This window comes from Dromaius novaehollandiae, chromosome 5, assembly GCF_036370855.1.
Source record: "Dromaius novaehollandiae isolate bDroNov1 chromosome 5, bDroNov1.hap1, whole genome shotgun sequence".
NCBI classification, from domain to species: domain Eukaryota; kingdom Metazoa; phylum Chordata; class Aves; order Casuariiformes; family Dromaiidae; genus Dromaius; species Dromaius novaehollandiae.
This window is the reverse complement of record NC_088102.1, coordinates 18,427,286-18,445,791: the sequence shown is the minus strand read 5'-3', so window position 1 is coordinate 18,445,791 and position 18,506 is coordinate 18,427,286. Positions and strand designations below refer to the sequence as shown.

Genomic DNA, 18,506 nt, shown 5'->3' with positions numbered 1-18,506 from the left:
GTACCAAGAACTCAAACAGTAGGTGGTAAGGACTTGGCAATCTGCCTGGTCTGTGAGTTGGGATACAAACTTGGGCTCAGATGTGGGCTGGTTTTGCAGCACAAACATTTTTCTAGGAGTGAGGTTAGAGAAGGAGAGGAGAATAGTGTTAATCACTCTTGAGAATTTTTGAGAACTTGAAATTCATATTCTTGCCCCAAATTAGGACAAAAAGTCAAAGTCAGAATAATTTCTGCAAAACAGAGTTCACTTTTATTCTACCAAGTAACTGTTTTCTTCCAAACTTTTTGAAATGCTTCAGCTGGTCTGTCCTTATGCTTTACACAATCTCTGCTTTTTTTTTTCCTTCTGGGCATTACATTACACTTTGAAATAAAAAGTCATTTTGAAGCCCATACCAGAATGTTTCAGTTTGTCAGTTCTGTATTGATATTTTCAGTGTTGAAATTAAGAAACAAAGAAATTTGATATTACTCTTTTCAAATTTTTATTTTCTGATTATGAAAGTATTTTGTCAATAATCTTGTGCCAAACTATGCTTAAAACTGATCAGCTCAATTACCTCCTATGTAATCTGCATCCAGGTGTCTCAGAATATGCAAGATGTAGTAGAAAAAAAAACTTTCCCACCTTTAATTCTAGAAATTAAATTTGATTTGTGTTTCTGTCCTCCAGGTGAGCCTTTGCACTCCCAGTGAGAATACACCCACAGAGAGTTTAGCAAGGCTGGTTAGTATGGTATTCCAGTGGTTTCATTCTACAGCTTATATGATGGATGATGAAGTTGGTAGCCTGGTTGAAAAGCTTAAGCCCCAGTTTGTTACCAAGTGGTTGAAGACAGTTTGTGATGTCCGGTTTGATGTCATGGTTATGTGCCTCCTTCCCAAACCAATGGAGTTTGCCAGGGTAAGAATAATTTATATGAAGATTCCTAATTTTGCCTCAAAAATTAAAATCTGATAAAACATCCAAGCTTGTCTTAATAGGCACAGTTTCTCTGCTCCCAGATATGAGCCTGTCCTTTGCTGGTTCCATTTACTAATCTGTGTTTCTCTGCTCTTTGCATACCATATCTCTGCAACTGTATGTTAAAGTTCATGAAATTACACAGTTCAGGGACCTAATTAGAAGTGAAGAAGAGAGGTCTGGGCTTTAAAGCTAGAGGAGAGAAATGACTGAACCTCATGCTATGTAGTCTGTTGTGGACCTTTCTCTTATATTGGATCCAGCCCCCTTTTTAAGTTTTATTATCCCCATTGCAATACTTAAGACAAGACTGACAACTTGCCAGATTTGCAAGGGTTGAATAGAACATAAAGGTGAACAGCCATGAAATTAGCTATGATGAACGGAGAAAAAATAGTTTGTTGGCTGAGATCACTAGTGGTTGCTGCCAAAGTAGCAGGCATCTCTAGAGGCAGAAGTAAGGAACAGCAGATGTGAGCTGAGGTTGTTAGAATAATTAATCTCTGTAGGCCAGTTACTTATTTACTTAGAAGTATATTTTTTTGGTTCCATCACTTAAAACCTTCTCTCAAAGAAGGAAACCTTTAAAAAACCCACGTGATATGGGCCAAGTTTTTCACTATAAAGATTCAACACTAACTAGTGGACCAGAGCAAAGAATTGAAGCTGTAAGTTTGTCCAAGCTGTAAGTTTGTCCTGCATTGGGAAGCATAGACAATGGGAGGTTACTCTGTGTCATGGCATGGAAGTGAACAAGCTTTATTTAAATCTTGGACAGTACTCTGTTGGTCTGTGGGTCAAATGAAAGAGGAAAAAAATGGTGCAGTCCCCATGAGTGACCTCTAAATTCAGCCTGGAAGGCGCTGATGATCATCCCCCATAATTTCTTGGCTGCACCACACTGAGAAAATTTATGGTGCTGGACAAATAATGAGGACTAGAACAATCACTCATCAATATGATTGCTGCAAATGCCCACAGGTTGGTGGATACTGGGACAAATCCTGTAGTGCTGTGACCCAGTTAAAAGAAGGTCTGAATCGAATCCTTTGCTTGATTCCGTACAATGTGATAAACCAGCCGGTATGGGAATGTATCATGCCAGAGTGGTTGGAAGCTATAAGGACAGAAGTGCCTGATAATCAACTGAAAGAGTTCCGGGAAGTGTTAAGGTAAGTAAAGATGTGTAGGAGCCATTCTATGCAAGCATATGTCGATTGCTTAGGGTTTTAGCACAATAAAATAATGATAATGAATAAAAATGCCATTCAGATTGCTTTCGCAAGTCCAGTAGACAGTAGCAAGTGAATGTTGCTGAATCATTCATGAATTATATTTAGACTAGAGCATTTAAGCTTTGGGAAAGTTTCCTTTTATTGCTCTTGATATCCTTGAATCTGTATTAAGAGTCAAATACATAGGTGCTTCTCTGCTCTGAGCGAGGTGCGTTTTCAGTGGCTTTCTGCTGTATGGTGGAGGAAGCATCTTTCTCCTTCTGGCCAGCAGTTGATGTGAAAAGGTGGGGATTAGTAGAAGCCTGAGCTGGCACGGGAAGAGTGGTGATCTGTATTGATTTAGGTAGTGCTTTCCCCTGCTGAGCAATGGAAACACCAGAATAAGAATGGTGGCTGACTGAGCCATAATTCTCTGTCTGGTGTTCTCCTTTTACAATACAACTTCACATTGCCTTTTAACTGATTAAAAGGTTCTGAAGCTGACTGTAGATTTATGCTTGTAGGGGCTGATGTGAACATTTCTTGTATAAATAATGAATAGTGGAGGAGTGGTGAGATAAGAAATATTCCTATACACTGGATATTGAAAGAGACTGTGCTATCAAATGAAAATACTTTTTCTAACTGATCTCCCCAAAGTTATCTGCATAGCCTGACTGGCCTGATCTCGGATATAATGTACACTCATTAGGTGCACCACCAAACTCAGGAATGACCTTGTGCAGTCCACACAGGTACTATCAGCAACCTCGCTCAATTCCTTGTCCGATTGGAAAGTGAGGGTGCAAGTAAGGAATACACAATTAAGATGACAGAAGCATCACTACTGCTGGTAGTAAGGTTGACTATCAGTGCAGTGTATGATGTGACTCACTGATCCTATATTTTTGTTCTACTTTTCAGTAAAATGTTTGATATTGAACTTTGCCCTCTCCCTTTCTCCATGGAGGAGATGTTTGGCTTCATTAGCTGTCGATTCACAGGTTATCCATCCTCGGTGCAAGAGCAAGCGTTGCTTTGGCTGCATGTAAGTGTTCTTTCTTGACAAGTCATGCTGAAGCAGCTTATGATTTTGAAAAAAAAGAGCCACTTTTTCAAGGATCTGGAAACCTTTCTGTCCTTTGCCTGGCCCCAATGTAAGGCAATTAGTAGATAGTTCCTGGGAAGTTTTGTGTTACTAACCATTCATAGACAGTATACTGGAAGCCTGGAAATCCCTTTTCCTTTTGAATGTCAGTTGTGTCTTCAAGACCATTCAGGTATCTCTGGCTTATTGCCAGTTGCACTCTTTAGTCTCCACAGAGTGTGGTTTGTAGATTCCAAAATTAATGCCAGGCTCCAGAAGCGGTTAGTCTTTCTCACATACAGAGAACTGAATTGGACTGACTCTGGACCCATGAGGATTTCTACTGCTCTGGGCCTCCTGTGCTATATTCTTCCACAAAGCTGGCATTCATCCAATGTTCATATTCAAAAGCTATAGGAAAAACAGTGTCTTCTGGGGGCAGGGCATTCAAAAGGCCATGAAATTTTCCACAGCACCAGCCCCCTGGCATAATAACTATAATCTTCATTATCGCTTCTGGTCTGCTGAGGGTTATTTTGGTGTAGTGTCTGCAAAGAGCAGTTTACCCGTTGGTTGTAGCATTTTTCCTGTATGCAAAATTTCCTAGTGAGGTATGATTTCTGTAGATTTTGCTTGCTCCTAAGAACAGTTTGACAAGTACAAATGAGCTTGTTTGTTGCTGATGAAATAGATGATCAATATTCCCTCAGTGATTTGCAGATAACCAGGCTTCTCACTATATTGAAGTCTGTAGCAACCACTCTGACTTGATTCTTAGGATAATTACAGGAATTCAGTATTAGGAAATAATAAAGATAGTAAAGTTATCCAAGTATTGGTAATATTTTTGCTTCACAAAAATCTTTTGTTGAACAACCTCACACACCTGTGTCTTTCTGCGTAAAGCTATCTCAAGTAGCATAAAGGAGATGTCAGTATTTTGAAAATACCCTATTTTGCCAGTTCTTTTGCCCTAAAACCTAACTGAAACCTAAGCTCACAGCTCACCCCGTTGACTCCCAATCATATTACTCGCTCCTGAAGTTGAATGCATGAACCTGCTGAACTGAGGCTTGTGTGATAAATGTGCTCATAAAAGTAGCTGGTATTTTTAATCAAATTTGAAAGCTGATGCTTTTTTTAATTATTGTCTTTCTTCAGGTGTTATCTGAACTAGACATTGTTGTCCCTCTTCAGTTACTCATCAGCATGTTTTCTGATGGAGTTAATTCTGTAAAAGAGTTAGCAAATCAAAGAAAATCAAGAGTCAGTGAATTGGCAGGAAATCTTGCAGCTCGGAGGGTAATTGTTACTTATTCTGATTTTTCTTTTTTTTTTTTTTTCCCTCTTAGAACAGTTTTCATAATAGAATGCATGTGAAGAATTATAAGGTCATTTTTTATTGTGGCAATATTTGATTGGACACACAATACAGATTTTTAGAGTGAAAAAAATTGGCATGACTTCTTGTATTAATACCTCTCTATCACTTGGTCAATGTAAAGGTAATGCAGATAGGAGTTAACTGCACCGTCTTTCTCAGTGAACTGTTTTGCTGGGGATATGTTTGGAGCGTTTGCTTTCGTATCATTTTCATTCTCTGTATCTTCTATTTACTACCATTAACAGCATGTTTTTATGGAGAACTGTTCACCTAGAGTGAGCTTTCATATTCTTGTAGTATGTGTTTGGTGGAGACTAGATATATTCTGGGAGGATAACAGAACAGAACTTATTTTTGTGTTCCTGCATTTTTCCTCATGTTTCGCCCACCCCATCCAAGAGACGCGGAAATTGATGTAAAATAAAGCTGTTTGTCACAGGCTTATGGTCCAGAAGAAAATGTGTACAAATGTGTACTACACATACTTGGAAAAATGTGACTAACTTCCCAGCAGTCTTGCACAAAGTATTTCATGGAGAATAGGAACACAGTGCTTGAAAGATCAGATCTTTAGCATCATCTAACAGTATACCTCCCTGAAACACTTAGAGGTTCTGAGGGTGTTGTGGGTGACCTACTGTGGTGTTGACATAAACAGGTGCTGACATGCACATCTTATTACCTCTGTGTTCAGTTGTTTTGCAGCTGCTTGTATCCTTGGTATAGCCTTCGTTACACTGCTGTCTTGAGATAATCTATTTATTTATTTATTAATCAGACTTCTACTATTGAAGTTGGTATCCCTTCATCATGGAGCAGATTATTGTAACCTTGAGGACCACTTTACCATCTATACTGACTTTGTTTGGTTTATGATACTAAATTTTCTCCTTAGTGGAGCTAAGTTAATGAATGTCAGCCATTTAACTTAAAAGAATGTATGCATCCATGCAGAATATGTCTCCTGTGCTTTTATTTTAGCATTTAATGGCATTAAGGGACACTGGTAAGTTTTACAAAAAATAGCTATAAAAGGGAATAATAAGGCTGTCAGTTCTTGACATTTGCCATAGTTTCATATAGAATGAGTTTGCTTAAATGCTTAACATTCATTTGGACTTTCTTTTTTTTTTTTTTTTTTTTTTTTAATTGCATTCAGGTAAGCGTTGCTTCTGACCCTGGACGCAGAGTTCAGCACAACACGCTGAGTCCTTTCCCAAGTCCTTTCCAGAGCCCATTTCGCAGTCCGATACATAGTCCTTTTCACAGCCCGTTCAAAAACTTTGGACACCCCAGTGGAAAGACTATTGACTTTGACTGTGAGGATGATGAGATGAATCTTAATTGCTTCATACTCATGTTTGATCTCATCTTGAAGCAGGTACTTACAGAAGAAAAATATACACATTAAAGTCCCTTTCTGCTGAAGACTGGCATGAAGTATAAGGCATTCAAAGCTCCCTACAATTCTGAGCAAGCTTTAACCCTTACAAAAGTTACATGTTCATGGTCAATGAAGAGAAGGTAGATGCCTCCAGAGTGTCTTAGATGTCTCATATGAGTGAAGTGAACTGCCCTTTGGAGATACATCTTTCTACAGACTACAGACAGAGGCTCCTTGATAGGCTTACATCAGATGCGTAATTTTTGAATACCTAAATTTATACATTGTGAATCCAAGCCCAAATGGTTTGGATAATTGTCTCCAGGTAAAATTCATGGATCCTCTGCTTGAAATTCTCTTTGAAATTTGACTTTGAAAATCTTACTTTAGCTGTTCAAATTTGGGCCCCAAATCAGTGGCTATATTTGAAACTGTGAGTTCAAGTTTATCTCAAACTCTTGCCAGTACTGTATTTTAACAGTGGCAGAAATTTAGGAATAAGTAGACTAGTCAGACCTGTGGCCTTTAAATTAATGATCAATCCTTACTCTTTTTACTCTTTTTCAGATGGAACTCCAGGATGATGGTATCACTTTGGGCTTAGAGAACAGTATTTCAAAAGATATAATTTCCATCATAAACAATGTGTTGCAGGCACCCTGGGGTGGTTCTCACACCTGTCAGAAAGATGAAAAAGCAGTTGAATGTGGTCTGTGTCAATCTAGTATTCTGTGCTACCAGCTGGGTTTTGAGCTGCTGGAACAGCTTGCTCCAAAAGAAGAAATCAGACTTGTGGTAAGTAGTGCAAGAAAGGGCCTATATTAGTGGTGTGCTGAAACACCTCTTCTTCATTTTGCTCATTACACTGTGCAAGAGGGAACAAAGTTGCACTGACCTTTGCCATGGAGGATTTGGGAGGTTAAAGCAAAAATACCGTTGAACTATAAAATCTTACAGGTTTGAATTAGAGAAATTCAAAGAATACAGGGGAAATGACAATATTGATCCAGTATGGGTCTCTTCCCCCCCGTCAACACTGAAGTGCTGCTTCACTTTGGAAGGATAGTACTGCAGTACTGTCTTAAATGAAATGTTAAATGATAATACTTAGTGCTTTTCATCTTATTTGAAAAGCTAAAAGTGATTACTCTCAAATGAATAATGATTTTGAGTGATTTTGAATCATTTCTCAAATGGGCAACTTGAACAACCTTATTTGGTTCTTGATTGTTGAAAATGCTGAGCACCTTTGAAAAACAGTTTGCTGAAATATTTCAGGTTGAGTATCCAACTTTATTGGGCATGGAAATCTCAGCCAAATTCTGCTAGTTGTCATTTATTTCTTCTGCGAAGCCACAGATGACTTTAAGCAATACTTGTAGTGTGATGAATTTATTTCCATCTGGACATATATTGTATGTACTCTTCCATCTGACAGTTGAGAAGATAGCGTCATGCCTCCTATCCTGAGTGCTCATTTGCTGTGGCATGATGGTGACAGGATCTTTATTAGTCATTTCTTTTTGGTGGTGCGCACAGTGATCCTCTTGATGTGTAAAAAGGTTTGGAATTCCATTTTGATGCACGTGCTAGTAGTAGGTATTGTGGACATTGTATTCAGTAACTTTTCCTAGAAAAATCATCTCATGCCTTTTCATGTTCAGATTAAGTGGCAAATGGTAAAGTTTGTTCAGTGCCTGGGGCTTGGTACCATTTCTAGCATCCACCTTGAGTTTTATAATGTAATGGTAGCAATGGTGACTTGTATTCCTGAGTTCCTGGACACATACAGGAGAAGTAACCCCAGCCTATTCCCTTTTTCAATGTAAAAGTGATCGAGGTAGCTCCTGTCTCTAAGCCTGTAACTACATAGTGCAGTAGGAAGTACGTCCTGCTCCTGTCTGTGCAGTGGAGTGACTTTTCCGAGCCAAGCATGCTAAGCTTGCTGAAATGTTGGGCCTGTGACTGTATTCTCCTCAGCTCCAATATGAATGCACAATTCTGTTAAGTGAGATCACATGTATTTGTGAAACACAGTCTCATTGTCAGCATGCATTTGCCAATGCAGAATTTTAAATATGCAGGCCATTTGAATGCACAAGTGCACACAGAATTTGACAGTTTCTGCCTCATTTGGGTTCCTTTTTTTCCACACACACTGTAACTTAAACAGCAGGATTTGGCCTAATGTATTTAGATAACATCAAGAAATGAATTTAACTTATGTTCTTAAAGGAGCCCACAGATAACCTTGAGGATAGTCTTCTGTATACTAGACCTGAGTTTATCATAGGAACTGAAGGAGAAGAGGAAGATAAATCGGCACCAAAACGTGGAGAAAACCCAGGAAATCACACAGAGACCACAGAAAATGCTGGTAGGTTGAGGGTGAGAAGGGGTGGTTGTTTCAGTAGGGTTTTAGATGGAACACCTCTACTTTTAAGGGAATACAAGGTTTTCAAGCAGTCTTTCAAATCCAGCCATGCACAGTCAACACTTTCTCATTCATTTAGTGCTTTCAACATACTAATATTATGGGAAGGCTGTATTATGTTGGTAGCAAACCTGACTGACTCTCAAAAATCTTTAAAGATATTGCTCGTTGAGCATATAGCATAGCAAAAATATTAGATGCTAAATTCCTTGCTGTTGTATCTTAATTACTTCAGTGTTACTGCATGTAGAATTAATTTACCTCTTATCACATTCACCTCCTTTAATTTCACTTTGAATCCACAAATGAGATACTCTAACAACAGTTTATGTAACTTACATTTTAACAGCTATAAAAAATGACACAGAGAGAAAATTTTGTTATCAGCAACTTCCAGTTACCTTGAAGCTCATATACACTATACTGCAGGTAATACTGATTATTTGTTTAGTTTGAATTTTTGATTAAGTGGTTTCACTGTGTTGAGAGTAGTACATCTGCTTGCACAGGAAATGTCAAGATTTGAAGAGCCAGACATTCTTTTTAATATGCTGAACTGTCTGAAGATTCTGTGTCTTCATGGAGAATGCCTGTATGTATCAAGAAAGGACCATCCACAATTTCTAGCCTATATTCAAGATCATATGCTGATTGCAAGGTAGGCTTTTTCATGCATTTTGTTTTCATACTTTGTTGATTCCGACTATGCATTCTTGGATGTGACATCCAAGAGTTTGCAGATTTAATATGGAAAATTAATGAAGGGTGGGAGAGAAGTGTGGAAAGGGAAAGTAGTGGTATAAGGGCACATTGGATAGGCAAGTTATAAAGCTGCAAATGGAACCAAAGTACCTTGTGTCCTCCAGTTCTGTATTTACATGAACATCTCTGACCCGAACAGAGGTGAAGGATGATGTGGGTTTTTTTTTTTTTTTTTTTTTTTTTTTGGGGGGGGATTCAGTAGCAGAGATGAAAATATGAAAAAAGTAATAATTTGGGGTTAATTCCAAGTGGTGGGTTTTGTCAGAGAAATGGGAAAAATATTTGGGCTTTAATGAAGGATTTTGATCAGCATTTCATTTTGCCCTAAATCTGCCTGGAAGTAAGTCTTGGTTTTGCTCAGTTCATTATGCTGTGTCTATCTGAGGTGTACTACAAGGGAGAAAAGATTGAAACCCACTGAGCTCCTCCTTCAGGCCAGAGCTGCACTTTCAAACCAGCCCTGAAACAGTTTGACAAGGAGAAAACAACATGCCTCACAAAAGCCAAAGGGGAGACTGCTAAGCCCACTGTTGAAATGAGGGCATGAAGTCTAAATATTACAGCTCCCACTGCAGAGTGTCAGTGCCTTATCAGATTTTGAAGTGACCTGAAATGGAGTGTTTAATTCACTTAATCCCATAGTTATTTCTTTCTTTAGATTATCTCAAGCAGGTTTTCCAAAGAAAAAAGTACCAGCAGTTTTGTCACAAAAATATAAACTTCGCAGAAAACATTTTTGCTAGAAAAAAGACTCTAGAACGATAGAGAATAAATTAGGTTGGAAAGAGCTTCAGGGGATAGTCTGAAGCATGAAAACTTTAAATTTTGAGCCAGCTTTGGGCTCTAATACTAATACTTTAATACACTTTGCAGTGTATTCTACAACAACTCAAACTTCTACTAGGAAATGGTATGCAGCAACAGGGGATCAACCAACTATAAGATGCAAAAGGATCACTACTAGAGACAGGATATCATGCACAGCTTGATATTCTGCACCAGTTGTTTTGCACCAGTTGAATTTCTCATTCTGAATAATAGCTTTGTCTGAAATTGAGGTCCTTTCCCTGACTCTGAAATAAAACAAAGGGTGATGTAGAGGCAAAAATATGCAGTTTGTAGGATTGTAGAGCTGACTGAAGAAGAGTATTTCACTTTCTTTTTAAGAGATAAAGGAAGTTCTCATTTAGTGTCAGAGTGGATGGGATTGAAATCTGCATCTTTTAAGATGCCCCTTAGAGGGAGTTTTGGAGAAAGCTCACTCAAGAAACATCAACATACGCTGTTCTGAATGGAGTATGTTCATCAGGGCTTGCAGCTGTTTCGTATCAATTTCACTGAAGAGCTCCTGAAATTCTAGGGTTTTAGCAGACTGGAGCATCTGTCCTGAATCTAAGAACTAGTAAATCCTGAGTCCCTGACATCTGATTGATTCCTGAATGCACGTGATTCATGGCTCCAGGGCAGTCCCTGTGCAGAACTTCGTCATGTTGGAAATGCTAAACTGTGGCGTAGGTTATGTTCCATGGCAACTGTGCCTTGAATTTGGCAGTATCTTGTCCAATCTGAAGTGTTTCAGTGTAAGGGATATTTGAACCTGGGTTTTCAAGAAACTCCGCTGTATTTGAAGATTTCCAGGTAGCTCTGTTCTCGTACCAGCAAGTGTAGTGTTCACATGAGCACTTAGGATAGCTCATAGAGATTGTCATGAAAAGTATGTTCCCACTAGCAGTACAGTGTGGACGTTTAGAAGAAAGGTTGCCAAGGGATTGCTTTTATCAGCAGACTTGCTATTTTTGGTCTTTCCAGCTTATGGGGAGTTGTGAAGTCTGAGTTCTCTCAGCTTTCTTCCCTGGCAGTGCCACTTCTTCTCCATGCGCTTTCGCTTCCCCATGGAGCTGACATTTTCTGGACAATCATAAACGGCAATTTCAACAGCAAAGATTGGAAGATGAGATTTGAAGCAGGTAAGCTTGACTGTTTATGTTTTTGTTGCTTTGATGAAGAGCTGAAGAGGTAGAGCTTTCTCTACTGTAAGTGAGGAGAACCATAATTGGCAATTATCTTTTTGCTGGTTTGGGGAGTTTTGGAGATAGTTTGCTGCAATACCATAGCACAAAAAGGCAGCAGAATAGAGGAGAGTATGAGACATTCTAGATAATCAAAATAAGATCAAATTCACAGTACTATTTGCCAGCTATTTTTTGTTTTTGCTTTCTAATATGCCTCTCCTAAAAATATCTATATCTTAATCAGGACTTAGTAAAGAAGCCATTGCCTAAATTAATATGAATATTTTCTTTGTCTCGGGCCATGGCTGCTACAGTGGAGAAGGTGGCTGTGTTGTGCAGGTTTTTGGATATTCACTCTGTAACAAAAAACCACCTACTGAAGTATTCTTTGGCTCATGCATTCTGCTGTTTCCTGACTGCTGTGGAAGATGTCAACCCAGCAGTAGCTACAAGAGCTGGGCTATTACTTGACACCATAAAGAGGCCAGCTTTACAGGTAGGCTCATTATATGAGACAAAAAATATGCATTCAAACAGGAAGCTGAGTTTTGACCCAAAGTTCAAGGGGGTTCAGGTGTACAATATCACCATCACTGTTAATAGTTCATAAAACAAGCCTTACGGATCTTGATAATTGACAAAAACACAAAATAGCTGTGGGAAATGATAGCGCCCTAGCCCCAACTTTGGCTACAAAGATTAGGATGGCATTTGGACTGTTACTGGAGAAAGCTGTAAAAGTTGTTGAAATGTGATAGTGTGTACTAAATGCTCAGTAGGCAGAATTTTGCCTATACCTTTGTATTCTTCAAAATCAGTGTAGAAAATTCACCATTCTAAATATGGTGCTTGTTTATCTCCGTATCTTTTCTGCTGATACCAGTAGCATTGCTCCTGATTTAAAGCACTAGGAAAAAGGATCTAAACCTTTGTCCTGTATTAATTGATAGAAGTTGTGAGCTTTGACCTCCCATTGCTTTAAAAACACTTATAATAGATTTCACATCTCAGTTCTGTGTTTTTTCTCTACACAGGGTCTCTGCCTCTGCCTTGATTTCCAGTTTGACACAGTTGTTAAGGACAGGCCGACAATTCTTAGTAAGCTTTTGCTACTTCATTTTCTAAAAGCAGATATTCCAGCTTTGAGCTGGGAGTTCTTTGTGAATCGCTTTGAGACCCTGTCTCTGGAAGCACAGCTTCATCTGGACTGCAACAAAGAATTCCCTTTCCCAACAAGTAAGCAGAAACCAAATCATTTTGATCACCTTTTATCAGCTGCTGGAGTTTCAGCTGCCTGCAATGGTATGGGAGAGATGTAGGCTTCACCTGCATAAACTTGCTGAAACTAACTAATCTTTCAGGTCAGAAGATAATAACTCAAAGTAAACACTTGACTGCCCAAAGGCAGATTAGGATATATTCCATTGCAAGTTTGGGCATTGTGTTTTCCTCTCACTAGAATGTGATTCCCAGCCCTGGTTGAAACATGATCTGGTTCTGTAATGAATCAGCTGCAACCTGCATTAACCTATTTGTTCTTTTGTAGAAGTTCTTACGCTATTAACATTACTATTCCCGAAGGGCTAGATCATGCCTGACCCAGTTCTGTAAGGGTCTGTACAAAGACAGATGAAGGTATGATCCCAGCTCTAGGAATTGCATGATCCCCAAAGCACAAACAAATGCATGGGACACGGCACAAGAGGTACTTGGAACCTTAGAGCAGGGGCTCGGTTAACTATTCCTGCTTGGATTGTAACAAACTTCTGTAGATGTTTGTCCTGTCCGTATTTTGTTTCTTGATGAGATTACGTATCTGTTTCCATTCACTTGGAAGGGAGGGGCTAAAATAATAACCTGTGCATGTTTGTTTAATGTGCTGAATAGTTAAAAGTTTTCTCACTCAAGTGGTGGTCATGAGCCAGTTCTGTTTTCATCTGACTTGCTTGGAGGAGATGGGGAACAGCTGTCTGGACAGCATATGCTCCATCAACAGCCTAATGATTCCTCTTGCACTTATATGAAGCCCTGTGCCTAAAAAAGCCCAGGTGATGCTGCTGCATCCATCTAGGAAATGGAGGGAGCTGCAAACAAGTTTTCTCCTTTGTGTGTGGGTAGCTTGGCCCAAAGTTGGGACCTATTGCTGTGGCCTGAGAAGGGAATCTCAGCAGTGGTTGCTAGCACCTCTGGCTGCAGATGTAGGGCTGCATCTTTAAGTAAAAATATTTGAGAGCATTTAATTTAAAAAATGCAAAAGATACTTTTCAAGATTCTTTTGAACCTTCCTCTTTGCCTTTTCAAAGACATCTGTATGTGGTTCAAAGGATGGGGTCACCAGCTTCGGTGACTCGGGTAGTAAAACTCAAAGGGCTTGAATGTGCCACAGACATGAGTATAGAAAAACATTAGTGACTGCATTGAGATAGATGCACTGATGCTACTGGTAACAGTACTGGAAAAGCATAACCACACTCACAGGATTTTGGAGGCACTGTTCAGATCTAGGATGACAGGTGTAGGCAGGACAGCATTTCAGTTTGAGGTAGAACTAGAGGCGGCCACATTTCGATATGAGTGCACTAAATGCGATCCATACTTATGAGGCTTCTGCCATTTCAAATAGAGGACACCTTTTACTCCCTTACCCTGAAATTCAGGTTTTGGGTTCAAGAGTCTGGTTTTGTCCAATCTCTAAATAAACAAAGAAGGAACAGCATTATTTTTTTTAAACGCACTTAAGTGGTTTGGGGTTTTACAGATTTTAGACTGAGCGCATGCAAATGAGTTCCTTGCAGATGGACCCCTTGAACCTGTGTGAAGCGTTCTTGACTTCAGTGGGACCTGGGGCCCAGTTGCACTTGGCACTTGGCAGCATTAGGGCCTCGCCATGCTGTGGAATGAATCCTAACTTGGTCAATTGCATTTGCAAAGCTATCACTGCTGTCCGGACAAATGTCGCCAACCTCAGTGATGCAGCAATGTGGAAGATCAAGAGGGCTCGTTTCGCACGTAATCGTCAGAAGAGTGTGCGTTCCCTGAGGGACAGTGTGAAGGGACCAGTGGAGTCAAAGAGAGCGCTCTCCCTTCCAGAAACCTTAACCACCAAAATTCGTTGAGTATCTATTTATATTTTTGTGACACGCCTGTATCTTCTCCCTTAGGATTGTATCCTATTGCTGGGAACTCATTGGAATTGTCAATATTTATCCAACCTGGATAGCAAATTTAGATTTCTGATTGATTTGGACATTATTCAGATGATGACAAGTCAGTGAGTTTGACAAAGAACATAGACAAACATTAGGTCTATGCTCTCTTTATTTAAAATGTCAGAACAAAATGTTTTAAGACTAGTGGTAGATCTTAGTTTTTTTATTGTGGCTAATGCACAGTAATTTTGTATAAAATAGATATAGTGTTCACAGAACAATTACTCTACTAATTTATTTATTAATTATAATTATTGATCAGTTTATACAGTGTTTGCTAGACATCTTAGAAACAACTCTTAATGTCTTGGATGAGCTGTTGGATATCTTCAGAATTCCTTTGTCAAGAAAGGAATGTACATGCAACAAATCCTTCCTGCCATCTTGCATAGGAGGACAACTTAGGTGCTGGAAAATCATAGGCCTATATGGAGCGCTATACGGATGTTTTGCAAGCAAAACTAAAGCTTACCCATTCTCATTTAGAGAATTTTAGAAATGCTAATTAGTCTTACATTCAAATTGGACTCCTCACATTGCTCCTACCCTTACAATAGCATTCAGTCATGGATACTAATGAACTGCTGAAGTTATTGAGGTAATTCCTTTTCTCCAAACCAGACAACAACATATTTTGGGACTCTTATGTAATCCTTCTTGATCAGCTTCTGATCCTGCACAGGTGCTCCTGTGTGATGACTCTTGTACCAGCAAAACCGAATGATGAAGAAAGCTAGAATTACAGAACACAGTGCACGAAATCTGTAGAGCACAAAAGTGACATGTTTCAAACTGTTACACTCACTGCCTGACAACAGTGCATGAGTAAATGAACGTATATATAGTAGCACTGAATATATGCTGAAAGTTAAGATGCCAGTACTGCTTATGTAAACAGAGCTGTTCTTGTGGTTTTTTCTTTTTCTTTTTCTTTCTTTCTTTTTTTTTTTTAAGCTGTCAGCTTGACCAGACATGAGCAGTCTGCTCCAACACTTGGTGGAACACCAGACCAAACACCAGGTAGGTAAGAAAAGGGGGATGCTTCAATGGAACAGGAAAAGCAAGCACTAGTGCTGCCTTTCTTGCTGACTCAGAGGATAAACTTATGCAAGATGCAAGCTATCTAAAAGGCTGAGTGATTCAGGTGTCTCAGTGTGGTTCCACAAGGTGTAAATTCAAGTTTTACTCTAGGTCTGTACTGAAAAGTGCCCCCAACTGTAAATAGTACTTCAGGACTGGGGGAGATTATTCAGAGCAGTCAGTTGTGGGGCTACTGTCTCACCCTTCTGTGTTTCATTGCCCACAGGAACTAGCAAATCTTAAGTGGGCAGGCCCAATGAGTAACCTATGTTCAGGTTGATCTTTCATGTTCAGCTTTTAGAGAGCCAGTAGATAGAATGCTTTTGAATGCAGGTACTAGAAGTTGTAGTTGTCCCCTCTGTATACTTCTGGCCATCCTGAGTCCCTTATTTTTTGTTTACTGACAACATTTTGTGAAGATGCAGCCCTTCTGTCAACCATTTGTAGAATAGCTAGCTCAGCAGGGCCCAAGTATATAATTTCTAAATAATGATGATCACTGACATTTCTTGCTCTGGTTGAGCCCTGTGTACACTGACCATCTGGAAATCTCCGTTTCAGATCTTTTAACTTCTTTCTTCAGGACTTGCAATATTTTCAACAGACACAGATTCACAATCAGAACAGATCAGTTTACTGGGTGATTAATTGAACAGGAGAATGCCTTGCCACATAGGCACTAACCTTGAGATATGAAATGGATTAGGAGAGTATGTGAATTAGCACTGTTTATAGCCCTATCATATCAGTCCAGTGAGAGCTGATAATCAACCCGTCCCTACAGAACATATGTGCAGATTGTCCCAGGGTTATAGAAAGAGCAAGTGAAATAAAGGTGCGAAAAGCAGATACGAAAGCAAGTGATTGTTCTTTATTTTTTAGCACCATTCCCTATGTTAGGGTTAAAGAAACCTGTCACATGAGAAGTGTCAGTCTCACAATAGACATTCTCAGCCATTATGATTTTATTAGACATATTTTGCTATTTTAAAGCCTCAGTTTCTAGGTTCAGGTTCCTAGACCTCGGTTCAGGTCATTATCCAAACAGCAAATTTCATTTTTCACTAAAATGCATGTATAAAAAAAGTTGTAAATAAGTACCTAATAATCACTGATATGAAAAAAACTCTGATAGTGTGATTTAGACTTATCGTAGATACTTTGAAAACCAGAAGACAAATGGCTTTCCCTCTCTTCCTGCGCAGCACTTATTACTTCTTTTTAAAATCTCACAATTATTTGTCATTAAACAGATTTTTAACCACAGATCAGAAAATTCATCAGAATATATTTTAGTAACAATTAAAATTAATTGTTACCTGATTAACATTAATGGTATTTAATGAACAAATTAAAATTAATGGTGTAATTAAAAACTTAAATTTCAAGTATCTCCGTCTTTGTGATGCTGTCCTGAAGAGTATTCTGTCTTCTCTGTGTTAATTATTCTAGTGAAAGTGAGGTGTGCATTTCATTTGTAGAGAAGCATTTTATCTAAACTACTGCTTAACAGACCATGTTTGTCATTACATTCTTTGCTGTAGCCATTCACATTTTCATAATTAGTAAAAAAAGAACCTGATACACTGATGTGTGAAATACCTGCTGCTTTTTGTGAGAAAGCTGAGAAATGGGCAGAATGTCACCAATGTCTCTCTTGTACTGATAGGACAACCCTCCCCAGAGAATGATAATACAATAAAAGATCTGCTGCCAGAGGATGCTGGGATTGATCACCAGACTGTCCACCAGCTGATTACTGTGCTCATGAAGTTCATGGCAAAGGATGAGAGCAGCGCTGAGTCGGACATCAGCAGCGCTAAGGCTTTCAACACAGTCAAGCGCCATCTGTATGTCTTGCTTGGCTATGATCAGCAGGAAGGATGCTTCATGATTGCACCACAGAAAATGCGCGTTTCAACCTGCTTTAATGCTTTTATTGCTGGAATAGCACAAGTAGGTGAAGGCGCTGACTACCGTTTGCAGCTATTTCTCTTTACTTGTGGTTGAAATGGCAGTAGCACAGCCCTCTTTGTACCAAAATAATGGCTGAGCGTGGTAACTCTATTTTACTCTACTTAACACCTCCTCAACTGCTGAGGTGAATCTGGGAACGAGGAAGGCTACTTGCATCTTTACCATTCAGAAAGCTCTGTCTAGTCTAATTAAGTGCTTTCTGTGGAGTTTTGCTTGGGAGTGTAAAAGTAAATGGTTACTGAGAAGGATGCTAAATACCTTCATGCTAGTGCTCTGAACTTGCTACATTGCAAGAGAGACTGCCCCCAAATGCCCCTTACCCTCTTTCCCTAGCCTTTGAGTACCTCACTTTCCTCACGTATCATTTCCTGCTTTCCCCCTGAGGAAGACCTGGGAGCCATGAGCCCTTGCCTGTCCCCTGTGTGAATAATCTGTAACCTTTCTGACATTCCTCGCTTTGCAGGAGAGACTCACTATCCTCCTTCCTTAGAGTGTGCCAGAAACTTCTTTTCTCCCTTTCCAGGGAGTGATGCCACTTTCTATACTATAATCTGTACTGCTATGATAAATGACTTTGAGCACTTGCCTTGTACCTTCTTTCTCCATCTTTAAAGTAAGGATGGCAGTTATTCCTGATATCACAAGCCTCTTCTGAGGCTTGATTCTTAATGAAAGAGCATTTTTTGTGATGCTGAAAAGCATTGCACACTTGCAGAATATTCTTATTGTTTATGATGAAGAAGCTTCATCAATTCCATAATTCCACAAGACTTTCTCCTCATCACAGTATCCCATAAGAATTACCTTAGGGGAGAAGAGAGTATTATTGCTTTATATATCCACCAAGCTCTTAAAATGCCTGTTGTAAAGTTCAAACATTGCTCAAAGCTGTCCTTACCTCTCCTGTAACCTCACTTCTTAGTAGGGTTTTCTGGTTCCATACACTGGAAGGAGTGGTATTTTTGACTATCTTGAATCTTTATTGTAATGAAGATAA

At 39.2% G+C, this 18,506-nt stretch overlaps 1 protein-coding gene across 6 annotated transcripts in view; it reads left to right on the top strand.

Annotated features, from left to right (window-relative positions):
- UNC79 (unc-79 homolog, NALCN channel complex subunit) overlaps window positions 1-18,506 on the top strand; it is a 111,206-nt gene that overhangs the window by 29,350 nt on the left and 63,350 nt on the right. For 5 of the 6 annotated variants that reach the window (XM_064512149.1, XM_064512148.1, XM_064512147.1 and 2 more), the window contains 15 exons: window positions 676-906; window positions 1,948-2,138; window positions 3,105-3,228; window positions 4,429-4,569; window positions 5,811-6,032; window positions 6,603-6,830; window positions 8,271-8,412; window positions 8,819-8,898; window positions 8,979-9,127; window positions 11,041-11,198; window positions 11,558-11,739; window positions 12,278-12,479; window positions 14,175-14,354; window positions 15,407-15,472; window positions 17,202-17,488. In XM_064512149.1, the coding sequence (XP_064368219.1) occupies window positions 676-906; window positions 1,948-2,138; window positions 3,105-3,228; window positions 4,429-4,569; window positions 5,811-6,032; window positions 6,603-6,830; window positions 8,271-8,412; window positions 8,819-8,898; window positions 8,979-9,127; window positions 11,041-11,198; window positions 11,558-11,739; window positions 12,278-12,479; window positions 14,175-14,354; window positions 15,407-15,472; window positions 17,202-17,488 (2,583 nt within the window). The remainder of the gene's footprint in view (window positions 1-675; window positions 907-1,947; window positions 2,139-3,104; window positions 3,229-4,428; window positions 4,570-5,810; window positions 6,033-6,602; window positions 6,831-8,270; window positions 8,413-8,818; window positions 8,899-8,978; window positions 9,128-11,040; window positions 11,199-11,557; window positions 11,740-12,277; window positions 12,480-14,174; window positions 14,355-15,406; window positions 15,473-17,201; window positions 17,489-18,506) is intronic. The other variant, XM_064512150.1, reaches the window with a different exon arrangement.